This window comes from Palaemon carinicauda, chromosome 13 (genome assembly GCF_036898095.1).
Source record: "Palaemon carinicauda isolate YSFRI2023 chromosome 13, ASM3689809v2, whole genome shotgun sequence".
Lineage (NCBI taxonomy): Eukaryota > Metazoa > Arthropoda > Malacostraca > Decapoda > Palaemonidae > Palaemon > Palaemon carinicauda.
Window position 1 is genome coordinate 34,373,342 of NC_090737.1, and position 17,971 is coordinate 34,391,312.

General features: G+C 39.5%; 1 protein-coding gene across 6 annotated transcripts in view; it reads right to left on the bottom strand.

Annotated features, from left to right (window-relative positions):
- Positions 1 to 17,971, bottom strand: part of LOC137652271 (ATPase family AAA domain-containing protein 2-like) — a 96,442-nt gene that overhangs the window by 14,098 nt on the left and 64,373 nt on the right. For all 6 annotated transcript variants that reach the window (XM_068385555.1, XM_068385556.1, XM_068385558.1 and 3 more), the window contains 10 exons: positions 17,728 to 17,876; positions 16,487 to 16,735; positions 15,162 to 15,374; positions 13,852 to 14,211; positions 13,531 to 13,716; positions 13,269 to 13,388; positions 12,429 to 12,598; positions 11,896 to 12,092; positions 4,420 to 4,604; positions 3,660 to 3,738 (listed from right to left, as the gene is read on the bottom strand). In XM_068385555.1, coding sequence (XP_068241656.1) covers positions 3,660 to 3,738; positions 4,420 to 4,604; positions 11,896 to 12,092; positions 12,429 to 12,598; positions 13,269 to 13,388; positions 13,531 to 13,716; positions 13,852 to 14,211; positions 15,162 to 15,374; positions 16,487 to 16,735; positions 17,728 to 17,876 — 1,908 coding nt within the window. The remainder of the gene's footprint in view (positions 1 to 3,659; positions 3,739 to 4,419; positions 4,605 to 11,895; positions 12,093 to 12,428; positions 12,599 to 13,268; positions 13,389 to 13,530; positions 13,717 to 13,851; positions 14,212 to 15,161; positions 15,375 to 16,486; positions 16,736 to 17,727; positions 17,877 to 17,971) is intronic.

Here is a 17,971-nt window from a genome sequence, read left to right on the forward strand (position 1 = left end):
GGGCCCTAATATCATGGGGTCACGGGATACCAGGAACCGCAGACCCCTCACTGTCGTAAGCTCTCTTGATGACTTGCCGAAGCCAGAAGGAGATCGTGTTCTTAGACACTGCCCTCTTCACTGGGCCAGAAGAGACAAACAGACTTTTGATGGCTGGCCTGAGTCTGGCTGTCCTACTAAAGTATTTCCTGACTGTTCTCACTGGGCATAGGACCAAGTCTTCCGGGTTGTCTGAGTGAGGGATTACCGGAACTGAGAACTCCTCGAACCTTGGGTCTGCAACTGCTGGGTTCTGGGTTTTGGCCACAAATTTAGGCAGAAACTAAAAGGACAGTTCCTTCCAGCCTTTCGAGTGCGAAACCTCGAAGGACAAGTAGTGGAGCTCACTCACACGCTTGGCTGAAGCTAGAGCTAGTAAGAACACTGTCTTGAGAGTGAGGTCTTTATCCAGGATGTCCTTAAGGGGCTCGAAGGGAGGTCTTGTTAAAACCTTGAGAACCTTGGCCATGTCCCACTGCGGAACCCTAGAGGTGCGTAAGGAAGAAGATTGCTCGAAACTCCTGATGAGCATGGAAATCTGGCGAGAGGCCCCCAGGTCGATGCCTCTGAGTTGAAAAACCTGCCCCAGGGCCGCTCGGACCCCCTTGATAGCTGGAATGGAGACCCCCAGGTCGTCCCTCAAGTGGACCAGGAAGTCTGCAATCTTGTGGACTGATGCATCCAAGGGTCTCAGGTTCTGTGTGGCACACCACTTCACAAGCGTGGCCCACTTGGCCTGGTACACCATGCTCGAAGACTTCCGGAGATACCCTAACATCCTCGAAGCTGTCTTCTCCGAGAATCCTTCCTTCCTTAATAGGCGCTCGATAACCTCCACGCGTGTAGCTGAAGGCACTGAGGGTTTTCGTGCAGCCTTCAAAAGTGAGGCTGGTGCAGTAGATCTTCCCTTACTGGCAGGGGCCACGGAGGGAGGGTGGCCAGGTCCTGTAGATCGGCGAACCACTCCCTCTCCAGCCACCAGGGCACTACCAAAGTCATCCTTGTAGCCCTTGACTGTGAGCCCGTTGAATACCTGTCTGAGAATCCGGAAGGGGGGAAAGGCATATGCGTCGAAACTGTCCCACGAGCGCTGGAAGGAGTCCTCGAACGCTGCTGCCGGGTCTGGCACAGGAGAACAGAACACGGGGAGCTGAGCGTTGAGCCTCATGGCGAACAGGTCTATTACTGGTGAGCCCACAACTGGAGGACCTCCTGTGCCACTTGCGGATGTAGGGACCAATCCGACCCCACTACTTGTCCTGCCCTGCTGAGGCCGTCGGCCAGCACGTTTCTCTTCCCCGGAATGAACCTGGCTGTGAGAATGATGTGGTTCTTCTCGGCCCATTCCAGAATCTGAGATGTGAGGTCGCACAGTTCCCTTGATCTCAAGCCTCCCTGTTTCATGTATGCCACCACAGTGGCATTGTTGCACATGGGGGCTACCGAGTTTCCCTGAAGTTGATGGGCGAACGTTGCGAGGGCCTTTTGAACTGCCAGGAGCTCGAGCAAGTTTATGTGGAGGGGCTTCTCCACCAGGGACCACTTTCCCTCTACCATCTCATCGAGCAGATGGGCTCCCCAACCCTCCTTTGACGCGTCTGTGAGGAGCAGCATCTCTGGAGAGGACGCGAACGGTACGCCCCTTAGGGTGTTCTCCCTGTTGGACCACCAGAGGAGCATGTTCCTGGAGGACGGATTAAAACTGGTAGACGAGAATGACCATGAATGGGAGGTAAATCAGTTGTTGTTTGCGGATGATACTGTACTGGTTGTAGACACAGATGAGAAGCTTGGCCGATTAGAGACAGAATTTGGAAGAGTATGTGAGAGAAGGAAGTAGAGAGTTAATGTGGGTAAGAGTAAGGTTATGAGATGTACGAGAAGGGAAAGTGGTGCAAGGTTGAATGTCATGTTGAATGGAGAGTTACTTGAGGAGGTGGATCAGTTTCAAGTACTTGGGGTCTGTTGTTGCAGCAAATGGTGGAGTGGAAGCAGATGTACGTCAGAGAGTGAATGAAGGTTGCAAAGTGTTGGGGGCAGTTATGGGAGTAGTAAAAAATAGAGGGTTGGGCATGAATGTAAAGAGAGTTCTATATGAGAAAGTGGATTGTACCAACTGTGATGTATGGATCGGAGTTGTGGGGAATGAAAGTGATGGAGAGACAGAAATTGAATGTGTTTGAGATGAAGTGTCTAAGGAGTATGGCTGGTGTATCTCGAGTAGATAGGGTTAGGAACGAAGTGGTGAGAGTGAGAATGGGTGTATGAAATGAGTTAGCAGCTAGAGTGGATATGAATGTGTTGAGGTGGTTTGGCCATGTTGAGAGAATGGAAAATGGCATTCTGCTAAAGAAGGTGATGAATGCAAGAGTTGATGGGAGATGTACAAGAGGAAGGCCAAGGTTTGGGTGGATGGATGGAGTGAAGGAAGCTCTGGGTGATAGGAGGATAGATGTGAGAGAGGCAAGAGAGCGTGCTAGAAATAGGAATGAATGGCGAGCAATTGTGACGCAGTTCCGGTAGGCCCTGCTGCTTCCTCCGATGCCTGAGATGACCGTGGAGGCAGCAGCAGTAGGGGATTCAGCATTATGAAGCTTCATCTGTGGTGGATAATGTGGGAGGGTGGGCTGTGGCACCCTAGCAGTACCAGCTGAACTCGGTTGAGTCCCTTGTTAGGCTGGGAGGAACGTAGAGAGTAGAGGTCCTCCTTTTTTTTTTTTTTTTTTTTGATGCCGGCTACCCCCCAAAATTGGGGGAAGTGCCTTGGTATATGTATGTATGTATCTACCTAACTGTAAAAATCTGATCCATACAACCCCTACCTCTTCTAAAACCACCCTGTACTTCTAAGATTGCATTCTCTGTTTTATCTTTAATCCTATTAATCATTACTCTACCATACACTTTTCCAACTACACTCAACAAACTGATACCTCTTGAATTAAATACAACACGCATGCACATCTCCCTTACCCTTATATAGTGGTACAATACAAGCACAAACCCAATCTACTGGTACTATTGACAACACAAAACACACATTAAACAATCTCACCAACCATTCAAGTACAGTCACACCCCCTTCCTTCAACATCTTAGCTCTCACACCATCCATACCAGATGCTTTTCCTACTCTCGTTTCATCTAGTGCTCTCCTCACTTCCTCGATTGTAATCTCTCATTCTGATCTCCCATCACCGGCACCTCAACACCTGCAACAGCAATTATATCTGCCTCCCTATTATCCTCAACATTCAGTAAACTTTCAAAATATTCTGCCCATCTTTTCCTTGCCTCCTCTCCTTTTAACAACCTTCCATTTCCATCTTTCACTGTCTCTTCAATTCTTGAGCCAGCCTTCCTTACTTTCATCACTTCTTTTCAAAACTACTCATTCCCTTCATATGAATGACCCAATCCCTGACAATATATTTAAATGAATATCCTTAGAACAGACATTTATACAAAGTTTATACCATTTACTCCCATCATAACTCCTCACTCCCATGTATAACTTTATAATAATAATAATAATAATAATAATAATAATAATAATAATAATAATAAAAAAAGGGGGTAAAAACAGGATAAAAAATGAAGGGAATAAGGAGAGCAGTTACCTCTCAGTTCAGAAGTGTTGCAATGAGGTGTCACAGGTTCTGATGAACAACCAGACTTGTGCTTCATATCTGCATTTTCCTGTAAAACAAAATACAGTAAACAGTAATATCACTTTCCATAAATAGAGAAATATCACTCTTTGTGAAGAATTTTTTATACATACACATACCAAAGGCACTTCCCCCAATTTCGGGGGGTAGCCGACAACAACAAGAAACAAAACAAAAAAGGGGAACGTAGAGAGTAGAGGTCCCCCCCCCCCCTTTTTTTTTTTTTTTTTTTTTTTTTTTTTTTTTTTTTTTTTTGTCGGCTACCCCCCAAAATTGGGGGAAGTGCCTTTGGTATATGTATGTATAAAAAATTCTTCACAAAGAGTGATATTTCTCTATTTAGATTCTACACTGTATTGACAGTAATTGTTTATAGACTCTTAAGCCATTTAACAAATGCAATATGTTATTGCAGCTGACATACATACTAAGTACTGCAGATAATTATAATTAAGACTGATGAGTTAATACTGAATTATGTTACTAAGCATTACCTTAACAAAATATAATTATCTTCACAAAACATGGTTTTATATAGATTACATTCTGTGATCTTTAGCCAAGGTAGGGAGTCTTGTTACCTGATACAAGTATAACCAAAGTCCCATACATGATATAAATATGCAGTTGGGACTAGATTAAATCATTAACCAATCTATACAGCCAATACTGTTATCGAGTAAAAGCATGTAGAATACATAAAACTTACCAACGACTGCTGTGCCAAGACATGTATGAAATTAGGGGCAGCAGGATTAATTCTGTGTGTATAACGCTTCTTGCGGTTATCGCGTATGTCCCGACACTTGTATTCAAAGTCGGTATCCATTTCAGCTTTTATGTATGCGTAAGCAGTATCACGAAGAGTGCAGGCCCGATGACGTATAATCTTATCTGGGAAGAGGAAATATATCAATAAAAATACTGAATAAACAACTTGTAAACCAGTTAAAAAATTATCCTAGGTTAAGTGTGAAATTAAGCAAGAGTAGAATAGATGAGGTTTATATAATTCGTAGAGTAATTAGTTTTTCAAAATATTACTAAGTAGTTTCTTAGGAAAATATTTAGAAATATTTCAATCCTAGGTAAACAGTCAAGTAGGTATACAATTAAGTGTTGCATTAACCACGAATGGATTAGAATAAACTCTTACTTCAATAATGGTTTCTTAAAAATATACTTTAGAAATGATATTTTCAAGACGCCATTTAATATCAACAGAAATTCACTTGCCAAAATTAATATTTTCAAATACAACTTTCAGTCATATAACAATCAAGATTTTGAGAAAATTATTACAATCATATATTTTTGTCACTGCTCACTAACATGTGAAACACCGAGGAAAGAGGGGGTAATGTGGAGAATGGATATAACTATTATGTCTGCCAGAAAAATAACCTGTTACATTACAAACCCATTAATCACACTTTGCCTAAGAAGAAAGTCAAACTTATAATAAACGAGCTTTCTATTAAAGTAAGTTCTAAGCCTTACAAAGTACAGGGGTATTCTAAAAAACAAAACACTTACTATAAAACAAAACTATGTACACAGAAGGTCCTCAGCTTATGAAATTGTTTGCAAGTGTATCTTTTTAACCTAAATACCATGCCAATGATTTCCATCTACAAAAGTCAACAAATATATTTTCATAATAAAATAAATTTAATATACTTACCCGCTGGTTATAGAAGAATGGCTAGCGTCCCTGACGCCTCGGCAGGAAATTAAAAAATCTCGCGTGGCTATCGCAGATATGCCAGGTGTACACTAGTGCCCTCACGGTACAACAGGTAGAACTATACCAACCTCTTCAGATTTTCCATGCCACATGGTCTCTAGAGGGGAGGAGGGTGAGTTTTTAACTTATATAACCAGCGGGTAAGTATATTCAAAAATGTATTTATAATGAAAATATCATTTTTAAATATAAAACTTATCCGCTGGTTATATAAGAATGGCTGATTGACACCCTTGGTGGTGGGTCAGAGACAGTTACATAATTGGTAATTCACTTAAGCGTTACACAAACTACTTAAGAGGTTCTCACCTGATAAGGAAGCTGACAGCAATGCTCTGCCTCATTTTGTCTGCTATCCTTAGAAGATCCAGCGGTCCACCCAGGGGGCTGATGATCTCTAGAAGCTGTCAAACGGTTCAATAACCTATAACATGACAGGACCTCAACTAATACCCTTGTTCCGGGCACTCTCTAGGAACAAAATGACCACCTGACTAGATCAAAGATTGCGGAGGATTGTCGACCAATCTTCACGTACAATCATAAAACATATTTAATAGTTCCAAGAGAAGAACAGGGGTACTAGGAATATAGGGAAATGTAGTGGTGAATGTCTCACCTACTACTTAACTCGTTATTACGAGTGAACCCAAAACGTAGACGTCCTCATAAAGAGACTGAATACGATCTAAGAAATGCAAGGCGAATACAGAAATACCCCTTCACAGGGCTGTATACGCGATGCTTTGCAGAGAACAGATTAGTTTAAAAGTTACAGAAGCTCTTATAGCTTTAACTTCATGAGTCTTTACCCTTTCGACATGTTACGATCTGTTACACAACAGTATGAAAGAACTCTTGTCATTAAAGTCTATACTAGACGATAGAGCGTTTTAGACATACTGTAGATAGCGCAGGCTTCTTGACCGTGCACCAAAGTGTCATGAATACTCTTAACCTCTTTGGTCCTGTTCCAATAAAACTCCATCGTTTTAACCAGGTAAAATATTCTTCATAGCCCTTCACAAACCAAATCCGAGAGGATAAAGATCCCGAAAGATTTAGGCCATGGATGAGAAGGACGTTTGTTAATGATCAAGAATCCAGGATGCAAGGCGCCTATGGCTTAACCATTGTGAAGTCCATGTTCTTGCTAAAAGATTGAACTTCACTGGCTCTCAACTATAGTAGACTTATCTAGAAAGTCTCCAAAGTTAGGCCTTAAAATGAAACCAAGTGTAAAGGCTCGGATCTGTCACTACTGCGAAATTCCAGAAACGAATCCTAAATTTAGGCTGGAGCATCTTGCTGACCCTTCTAAATCATCTTAAATGACCTGAGAAGATCTATAAGGTCTTTATTTGATAGATGCAATCTTCTGCGTCTGCAGACAACTGTCCGCATACACTCTTGATGGTCGAGGAGGAAAAAATGTGTTTTCCCTCCAAGCAAACACCTAGCATGACCACAGCATGGGACCAGTATGGTTCCAGCCTGCAGTATATGCTCATCAAGTCGTGAGAGAGAGAGAGAGAGAGACAAGATTTAGACGACCTCCCAACATGGATCCTTATCAGTCACAAGAAACCAATACTGAAGCTAGGCCTGCTGAAAAGAAGCATCAACAACATGAACCTCATGCTGTGAAGTTAAGACCTGATCGTGTGTACCAACAAATGTTCAACACACAAAGTCAAAGTTTGACGCAAGAAAGTGTTAGCTGAGGCGAGAGCGACGCGAAGACAAAACAACAGTCTGTCCATACTGCTGTGAGCCAAAGACTAGACTGTTTACGTCTAATATGCGACTAAAATGTCGCATGTGCTTGCATCCCCGTAAGGTGCTAGCGTGCTGTATGCGTTCACCTTGTCGAGTGGATACAGCGCTCTGTGTACGTCTCGCCTGCTGTAAATCTACAGCGTGCTGCCCGTAGGCAACAGTATCGTGTCCGGTCAGTGGCACACCGGAGCAACTGTTAGTCTATCATGATGCGGAAAAACCTGACTGACCTTATCCAGTATATGTCCCGGCTGGCACATGCGTCTATGTTGCTTAGAATTTCAGGTTGCCATGTTTGTCGAGAGATGCTCACGTGTAGTATGCGTCCGCATGAGTGGAGACGCGTATCCCGCAGATCGCGAGAATGGGACAACTAGATGAAAGGATCAAAGACTGTCAGCGTCTGAGCCCGCATGCACATCTGAGCCGCTACAAGCGTCTGCTCTACCGCCTCCCGACACAAGAGCCTATCTTTGCGAAGAGACGCTGCTGAGCATCGGAGAACTATGCTATATGATACTAAAGGAAAACCATCCCTTTGATCTATGGTAGTCCTCACTCTTTTAGGAGAAAACATCCCCCCCACCCCCCCACAGAAACGTAAATGCTAAAAAGAGATGAAATTGACATCCTTTAGCTCAGACCAACCCTACACTCATGGGGCAGCTTGTGCGCCACCTCAAGCGTGAGCGAAGGCTAGAAGAGATCATCAACTGCAGCCCGGTGAGCGACCTGGGAGAGTCCCTATGACATTCCCAGCGCGCCTTGTGCGTGACCTGAACGTATCCCATGCTATGATATATCGTTAACAATAGTCGCCCGACCCCAGAAGAAAGTACTAAACAATTCCTCAAACTGGGGGTGGAGAGGAAGTGTAAACAGAAGCAAACTGAGCACCTCTTCTCTCGAAGAATTATGCGTCTTGCGCGCTTTTGGCGCTGACATATCGCCTTTTTTCAACAGAAAAAACTTCCGGCAAACATCAGTAACTGAGGGATAAGTTACTAGAAAACATACGACTCCTGAAAGGTCTCGGACGTATTGATTGTTGATGACCAAGAAGTTCTGCGACCTTCTAAGAGGACAAACTCTGTCTTCCCTGACTGTGCTTCAGATTCCAGAGGAAGAGCCAGGATTATATATGACTCTTCTGACTTCCGCTCCTCTCGTGGAAGAAAAAACACACCCGATTGCTTCTCATTTAAGAATCGCAACCCACCTCCTGCGAGAGCAAGTTCTGTTCGCGTACCTACATGACAATTAACTTCCTAGTCTAGTAGACAGGAAGAACGTCAAACATTATCCGATTGAAGCTGCGCTCTGATTAAATAGACGACGTACGGACCAAGGATCCGCTCCGTTCTTTTACCAGGGCTGCCAGAAGCTGTTTAGCCTGGCTCCCACTGCTGCTCAAAGAGGAGAGTAGTAAGATCCTGCCTCGACTGGGCTGACTCCTCTTTTCCTTTGCTTCCTTGCCTCCGGTTTGAAAGTACTTCTACCTATAGGTTTACCTCGAAAAGGCTGGGCAGAATGAGAATATGATGTCCCCTCCTTAGTTCTACGAGAAGAGAAGGGCGTAGGTAAAACCTTACTGACTGTTTTAGTAAACAAAGCTTGAGTAGCCTTCTGAACCCAATTTCCAGGCACTTCCTTAACTAAATCCTGCGGAAAAAGAGCCGATATGGGCGCAAAAGCAACTCCGATCTCTAACATGGAGTGATACCCGCAGAAAAGAAGGAACCCAAAGTAGCTCTATTCTTTATAACTCTTGCAGTAAGCAAAGTAGCCAGCTCGTTAGAACCATTCCTGACTGCCCTGTCCATACAAGACATAAGTTGGATAAGACTACTTGTGTCCGTGTCCTTTATCCCGGTTACTCTTCTGCTTAAGACTCCCAGTGACCACTCAAGTAAATTAAATACCTCAACTCTCTGAACTATCCTTTCAAGAGCTGGTCAAACTCTTGACATTGACCACTACAGTTTATTCCATCTCATGGCCAGGAGACGGGAAGAATCTACCAGGTTTGAGAAGTCTCCCTGCGCAGACGCCGGAACTCCCAAACCCAAGACTTCCCCCGTCTCATACCAAACGTTCGACTTAGAAGCTAACTAGGCTGGTGGAAAAGCGAAGCATGTGGATATGGAACAACGCAAGCGCGCCCAGAGCTTTCCTTAAATCCATCCATACTCTTATTAACTTCAATACTCTCTTAGTGCGGGAAACCACCTTTTTGTATAGAAAGAAGTCTCCACCGCCCTGCCTAAGGTAAACTCATAAGGGGGAGATCGAGGAGTTACTGGTGTAAAATAGTCTGGAAAAAATTCCGGGAAGACTAGCTTGTTTTTTTTTTTTTTTTCTTTTTTTTTTCCCCCACCGAATGTAGAGGTGGTTTCTCTTCCTTTCTCGCTGAGATATCCTCCAATTGATCCTCGTGAGAGAGAACCTCATCCAGGTCTACTTCAAACAAATCAGAGATTGGAGCTAAGCAAGCGCATCAGTGGTAACATGGGCGTGCTTGCGTTGTTCCATATCCACATCATATTGACAGCCACTTGCCTTGGTTTGCTGTCACGATTGATTTTATAATAGAATAAATCTAGCTGGCGTTGGCGCTTCGCCTACCGACTCGACTGGCGCGGGTCGTCGCGCTGGCGCTTGGCACCTGCCTGGCGCCGACACTCGGCGCCTTCATCAAATAACTTCCGAGCCTCGTCACGCTTCCGCTCAGGCTCCGCTTGCGCCTCGCGCCTGCCATTTGGCGAACGTCATCAAGCTTAAACTAACGATGGGTTCTCTGCTTCTTTTAATAGTAGTTGTGAAACACAGCTCTGCCGGGACAAATCTACATCGACCTGCCGCTGAACAGTGAAACTGGGAGACCGCCTGTGCGATATCACGTCGGTTCCAGAGACAACGGGTCTACACCGAAGACTAACGCCCAGGATCACCGTCAACAGCCGGACGATAATACTGCATCATCAACGGGAGCTGTTGTTTGAAACGTAAATACGCAGAACGAATCTAATATTGTTTTCAGCTCAGCGCCTGAAAAGCGCGTATAATATTTGACAACATTAATACCTCGCTCTATCTATAACGAGGGTGAGCGCTCTGTGCTCAAGAAGACTTCTGTTCGGGTCTTAAAAGACTGTAGCGCCTAGCTACTCTCTCGATTCCTTTCGTCGTTCGACAACTTCTCCCCTTCCGGGAGCTTGACAGAGGTCTAAGACTAGGATAACTACAGATCCGAACAGAAGCACTCCACTGAATAAAATTCACTGCGTAATTTAACACTAAAAATTTTCATTCTATTCTTTGTTAAAAAGAAAGTTTCACAATCATTTGAAAACCATAGTATACGTTCTCTCAAACGAAATGAACTCATTTAAAGAGACTTATAATTCTCTCAATCATTCGAATGGGAATAAAAAATTACTGAATCCCATATAAATGCAGCGAAAAATTAAATATTAAATATTACCTTAGTAGGTATAATATTTATAAAATAAAATAAACCCTTAAATTAAGGAATTCCAATAAGAGATGAATCATCACTCGTATTTCTTGGAACAATTACACTTAATATAAAAACAATCTTAGTATTTCACTACGGAAACGATACATAGAATCGTGCGCTACATCGATTCGTATAAACATTAAGTCAAATTTAACTTCCTTTAATTTCTGACTAAGGAAAAATACTGACAGGAACAATTAATTTCAAAATAAAATGTTCCTTTTATATAGTACTGTACAACTAAAAAACTTGAGAAGTAAGAAGAATGTACTATTCATAAAAATCTCTACGAAATATTGTAATATTGTAACAATACTGATAACTGCGTAACAACTGAACGCTAGTTAATCTTTGCAAACAAATTGAAGATTACCTCAAGAAAACTATCAAAAGGATAAAATTTTCTTAGATTAATAATCCTTTAATTAAATTTATAACTTAATATTTCAAAAGATATTCACTTATAATTCTTTGTAAAAGCAAGTCAGACTTATAGCCTACGACATAAGGCTGTGACGTCATCAATGGACGAGATGTTTACCTTTCGTCCTATGCTTTCGTGAGGTTTAAAATAGGTCGATAAACCTTTTAATCTTACCTTTTAAGTTATAAATACGTGATCACATTTCAAATAAAATAAAAAAGCGAAAGCCTAAACTCAAAAAACCTTAATACATCACCAAATAACGTCCAAACAGAATAAAAAGCGAGAGAGAATTTCCAATAGAACCAACGGCCATGCCGGCAGGGAAAAATCAGAAGAGGTTGGTATAGTTCTACCTGTTGTACCGTGAGGGCACTAGTGTACACCTGGCATATCTGCGATAGCCGCGCGAGATTTTTGAATTTCCTGCCGAGGCGTCAGGGACGCTAGCCATTCTTATATAACCAGCGGGTAAGTTTTATATCTAAAAAGTTGGGTTTCGTATCAAAGATATCAGGTTATTACAAACGTTGTTTTAATTACTGTACTAAATATAATATTGTTTTATTACAGTATTTCTTTATCTTAACTTTGTTGTTTTCAGTTGGATTTGAGTTTGTACCTCCGAATGTTTGTAAGTAGAGGACCTTCTGTAATTGCAAAGTCCGCTTAGTGAAAAGATGAGCATTTGGGTACTAAAAGTAAGTCAAATTACCTTCTGGATTTCGATCTGGATTATATTCCAAAGCATTATTACAAATAAGGTCAATGTCATTCAAGAATTCTTGAGCACATTCATACTGATGCCGATCAATTTTCGTCATCATGGTTTCCAAGTCCATCGGCTCTTTGATTATTTCACGATAATCAGGAACTTCTTCTTCATCAACAGGCTTTGTGAACATGTAGAATCTGAAAAATTCAATTAAATAATGATATTGTAAACAATAACTGCTGCCCTACTCCCTATGCAATTCTTATCTCATCCAATATTTAAAGAAAATGTTTCCTTAAGGGCAATATTTAAAGGAAATGTTTCCTTAAGGGAGATAAGATTATATGAACATTACTAAATCACAATATTTTAAATTGAGTATATAACCTTAGATTATAAGAAGAAAAGCTCAAGAGGCTATTGTTTAAAAATATCCTAAATATCTTACATAAGACATATAACCTCAAAAATAATTGTTAAATTTGAATCATAAAATCATGAAAGCTGTTAGCACTATTTCTACACCAACTTACGTTCTATTTTTAGCTAACTTTGCACATATCTCTCGAAGAAAAATACGTAATTCCCTGAGTGTAGCTTCTTCAAGTTCTTCAAGTCTCTTCATCTCTCTTGAATTGAAATGATGGTGAGCAGGTGGTGGCGCTAAAGGTAATTCCTCCAACGGCTTTTTGACAGTACGAACCTGAAGCAAACATAATTTCAGATGCTTTGGTGCTAGCTAAATTGAATGAGTCAAGATTGTTAACGCCAACCATTTTCTTCAATGTTTTTAATTGACTATGACAAATCAAGTGAGCACTTTCTTGCTATTTGAGGAGTTAATAATGGGCTAAATAAAATTTAGAGAAATGACAATGCTTGAGCCATGTGAGCCGAGTGTTTTCCTGTTACTTATTAAATTTCTTTATGAATATTCATAAATGGGGTGTGGTACTTAATGTTCTTGTGATCTTTGCCTCTTTCTCTTTATACCAGTATCCTGGGTGCATTTGCTCAATGTGAAAATAAATCCTTATATGGAAAAACTGTTGTACTTAACAATTTTTGGGTTATCATTATACTTCCTTAACAATATCTTTCCTTAGTTTTGTAGTTAATGTGTATGAGGTATGCACTTAGTTCCAGAGTTTACTGTCCCACTGCAATCGTCAGAAAAACATACTGATCTTGATTAGCACCTATTGGTTCAAAATTTTTACTTACCTGCTGGGCCATAAGATAAAAGAATTTCAGATCAGAAACATAACCTGATCAATGGTTACGGACACTATAGGCTGACAAATTCTTACTTAATGATTGATGCTTCTCAAAATCTGAGCTATAAAATTTACAGGCAAGAAAGTGACAATTACCTTTGGCTTTTGAAGAGTATTTACATAAAACAATGGCTTAAAGTAATGTCGTCTTTCATCTTCGGTAGGATTTGACATTGCCAAAACTTCTTCGTGGTATACACTAAACAACATCTGAACCTAAAATAAGAATTTTAAAATTTGTTAAAACACTAAATACATATTGCACCTCTTTCTTTCGGAAAAAAAAAATATGTACGAGGAAAAAGGTAATATACTTCAAGCACTGTATTTGACAAGAAAAAAAAATTTCAACACTTACATCACTATCCAATTCATCATAGGGCACATCTGAGGTAGCTAAGAGTAAAAGTGGAGATGCAGGATCCAAGTCATGCAGCAAAGATATAAATGTTGCACGTAAGGTATCTGAGGTAGTTCCCCACCACTGATTTATGTGAGGTACATAAACAATACTTGGAAAACTGCGACGAGCTTCGTGGAACACCTATAATAATAAAGAATATTTACATTAATATTTATAAAACAAAATCATACCACCACATCATCTTCGTGAATATGCATACTGTATATTAACAGGATAGTTCAAGACAATATCAAAAACAATATTACTATACCATACCTGTGCACAAGCTTCTTCAGGTGCTCTTGCTGAAACAGAATACAAAGCAGTAAGATCCAATTTGTGGGTTGGCACTTTTTCAAGCGCATGGACAATAGCTGGACCAAGGTGTGTGCTCTGACCCTGGGCAATATTCCCTGTCAGTAACAATCTTGGTCTGTGAACAAAGCAGTTCTTCAACTCAAACTGCTTTGCAAACGCATGTGGAAAACTTCTCCCTAAAATACGTAATGCTGAGGTGAGGGATGCTTGAAGTAATGGCTGTACTGCCGAACTTAAACGACGGCCCACGGCTGCTGCTGATCTTTGACCGGCAGCAACTATCTTTGACATTGCTACTCTGAAGTGGTAAAGCTTCACCTGAAATGAAACCAGGAAAATTTTTCAAATAATTTGTTCCACTCTTGCAAGCTTCCATTCTCCTAATACATAATTGTCATATAATTTAATGCAAAGGGTAAGCTACATAAGATGGTCTTTATCTTTAAACAAATTTTAACTAGGCATAAGCTAAATGCCAGGAGTATTCATTGGCTGGCCACACTATTGCATTCGTACATAGTGCATACTTGTTGCCCACATTATCTAAATGGTAACTTTCTATATTTTCTGGCCAATTTTTCCCTGTTGGAGCCGTTGGGCTTATAGCATCTTGCTTTTTCAACTAAGATTGTAGTTTAGCTAGTAATAATAATAATAAAAATGATACACATCCTGTGCCTTTTTTTAATTATTAACAATTTTGGGGAAAAAAAATTACTGAAAACATTTGGCAATGTTCTTGATACTTTAAATTAAGAGAATGCCAATGAATTTCAAATATTACAAGAAAAAAATGATTAAAAGTCATTAATAAAATCTACACTATTATTATTATTATCATTATTATTATTATTACTTGCTAAGCTACAACCCTAGTTGGAAAAGCACAATGCTATGAGCCCAGGGGCTCCAACAGGGAAAATGCCCTAGTGAGGAAAGGAAAAAAAATATTTTAAGAACAGTAACATTAAAATATATACTTCCTATATAAACTATAAAAACTTCAACAAAACAAGAGGAAGAGATATAAGATAGAATAGTGTGCCTAAGTGTACCCTCAAGCAAGAGAACTCTAACACAAGACAGTGGAAGGCCATGGTACAAGGGCTATGGCACTACCCAAGACTAGAGAGTAATGGTTTGATTTTGGAGTATCCTTCTCCTAGGAGAGCTGATTACCATAGCTAAAGTCTCTTCTACCCTTACCAAGAGGAAAGTCGCCACTAAATTGAAACTTTGAATACAGCATTAATTACAAGAATACTTACATTAACCTGAGAGACATCTATCAAAAGCTTCTGTTTGCTTGTATAGATCTGAGGATATTTTGATCTCAGGGCTACAAGAGTTGCTTCAGCACACAGGGACTTCAAATCTGCACCACAATAACCGACAGTTTTTTGTGCCAAATGATGAAGTACTTCTTTTTTTGGCTGAGGTTCCCATTTATTAGTATGTATCTTCAAAATATGTAAACGTGCCTGGAAGTAAAGGAAAAATATTGAAAATTACTGACAGATGCAAATTAAAACAAAGCAAAATTCTTAATCCATCAAAGTAGGTCTTTCATGCGAAATAATTCATATTTGTGATGCAGTTATGTGTTGCTACCTATTGAGTATGTTAGTGTGATTAACTTGAAAAGTAAAGTAAGTTGAACAGCTCTAAACTAAAGTTTTGTGGTAGATATAGGTTGCTTGTGAACAATATGGCTAATCACCTCAATTTTCAAGTGGTAAATTATAAATAATGGGTTAGTCAAAAGTGTTTTTCTCCAAAAATATTTTTTATTTCATTACAAATCCATTACAGTACTTAAAATTAGCTGATTTGTCCTCATTTGGGAGCTCCTGGCTTAAGAGGCAAACACAAATATCCCCCAAAAGGGCAAGCAATCAAAATATGTAAAGGAGAAACCCAACTAATGCTATTAAAATCTAAACTGTTTGTACTAGCAAGAGACCACGATAAGATTCATCACTTATCTTTTAAACATGTTTTGGGGTTTAGTGAACCCATTTGTCCATCTTAAAGAGTGTATCCCAAAATCATTAGATTGTTATATTTTGGATTACATATTCAAAACTTCATCTACTTCTTTGTTTCTCAACCAATTATTTACATTTAAAATCCTTTGAAAGAATCTTATATACAAAAAGTTATGAGAAATTCTCTTAGCATCTTATTTTTATATATTATTCTATAAATGTACAGTATACTGTATGTTACTTTTAAAGGCAACTTATTTACATTTAAGTTTTTTGTTTTAGAAAACAAGAGAAATTTTCCCTAGAATGGCAAACTTACAAAACAACCAGTCACACTTTTTCTATTAGCTGATGAAGCCCCATCTTATCCTATTAAAAGCATTTGCAACTATTTCTACAAGAAAATACTTGGAAGTCTTGAAAATAGTAAATTAGATCATAACTTATTCAAGAAGTCTGATATACTATGAATACAAATTATCAACCTGTTCTTGCACCACAATTATCATTTACAATTAATGCATTTATAAATATAGACATTTCCTGTCTATAATTCAAATGAATAAATTACTAAAATTACTTCAATGAGATGAATTTCTCTTTACCTTATACGATGGAAGAGGGAAGTGGAATTCTCTGTCGAATCGTCCTGGCCTTCTCAGGGCCGGATCAATAGCATCAATTCTATTAGTTGCTCCAATTACTATCACTTCTCCTCGGGAGTCAAGCCCATCCATGAGGGCAAGAAGGGTCGATACTATGCTCGAATGAATCTGATCCTGCCTAGATGAACGTACCGGTGCCAGCCCATCTATCTCGTCAAAAAATATTATCGATGGTCGCATCTGATAAGCCTGCAAATATAAAATTGAAAAGTAAGAGTATTTGCCAATAAAGATTGCTTTAAAAAACAAGAATACTTGCCTATAGAGATTAGTTTTTAAAAAATAAGAATATTTGCCAATAAAGATTACTTTATATAATAAGAATATTTGCCTATAAAGATTACTTTAAGAACTAAGAATATTTGCATTTAAAAATTATTTTTAAAAATAAGAATATTTCACTATTTAGATTAATTTAAAAAAAAAAAACAAGAATATTTGCCCATAAAGATTACACTATAAAATAAGAATATTTGCCAATAAAGATTACTTTAAAAAGTAAGAATATTTGCCTATAAAGATTACTGGTACCATCAATGTAAGGGAATATTTAATACAGATGGTGAAGTAGGGGAGTTATGGGGTCCTTTGATTGGGTAGACATAACTACACTGGATCCTTCTCTGGTTACAGTTCATTTTGCCTTTGCCTACACATACACCAAATAGTCTGGCCTATTACCAAGTAGTAGTTCTTCACCCAAAGAGTTAACTACAGCAATGTAATTGATCAGTGGCCACTTTCCTCTTGGTAAGGGTGGAAGAGACACTTTAGCTATGGTAAGCAGCTCTTCTAGGAGAAGGGCACTCCAAAATCAAACTATTGTCCTCTAGTCTTAAGTAGTGCCATAGCCTTTGTACCAGGGTCTTTCACTGTCTTGGGTTAGAGTTCTCTTGCTTCAGGGTACACTCGGGCACACGGTTCTATCTTATTTCTCTTCCTCTTGGTTTGTTAATGTTTTATGGTTTATATTTATATTTTAATGTTATTAATAATCTTGAAATATTTATTTTTCCTGGTTTCCTTTCCTCACTGGGCTATTTTCCTTATTGGAGCCCCTGGACTTATAGCACCCTGCTTTTCCAACTAGGGTTGTAACTTGGCAAGTAATAATAATAATAATAATAATAATAATAAATAATAATAATAATAACCCATTTCAATTTGCTTAATATTTTTACCTGATCAAACAGAAGTCTCAGCTGTCTTTCAGATTCACCAACCCATTTGCTAAGGCAGTCAGCACCTTTACGCATGAAAAATGCAACCTTCTTACTTCCCACAGCACATTCATTGGCCAAAGCTCTGGCAACAAGTGTTTTTCCAGTACCTGAAATATATATATATCAAGGTAAGCCAGGGTCATATAATTACTTTCTTTCTTACCAAACCTTACGAGAATTTTATCATGCACAAACCTATTAT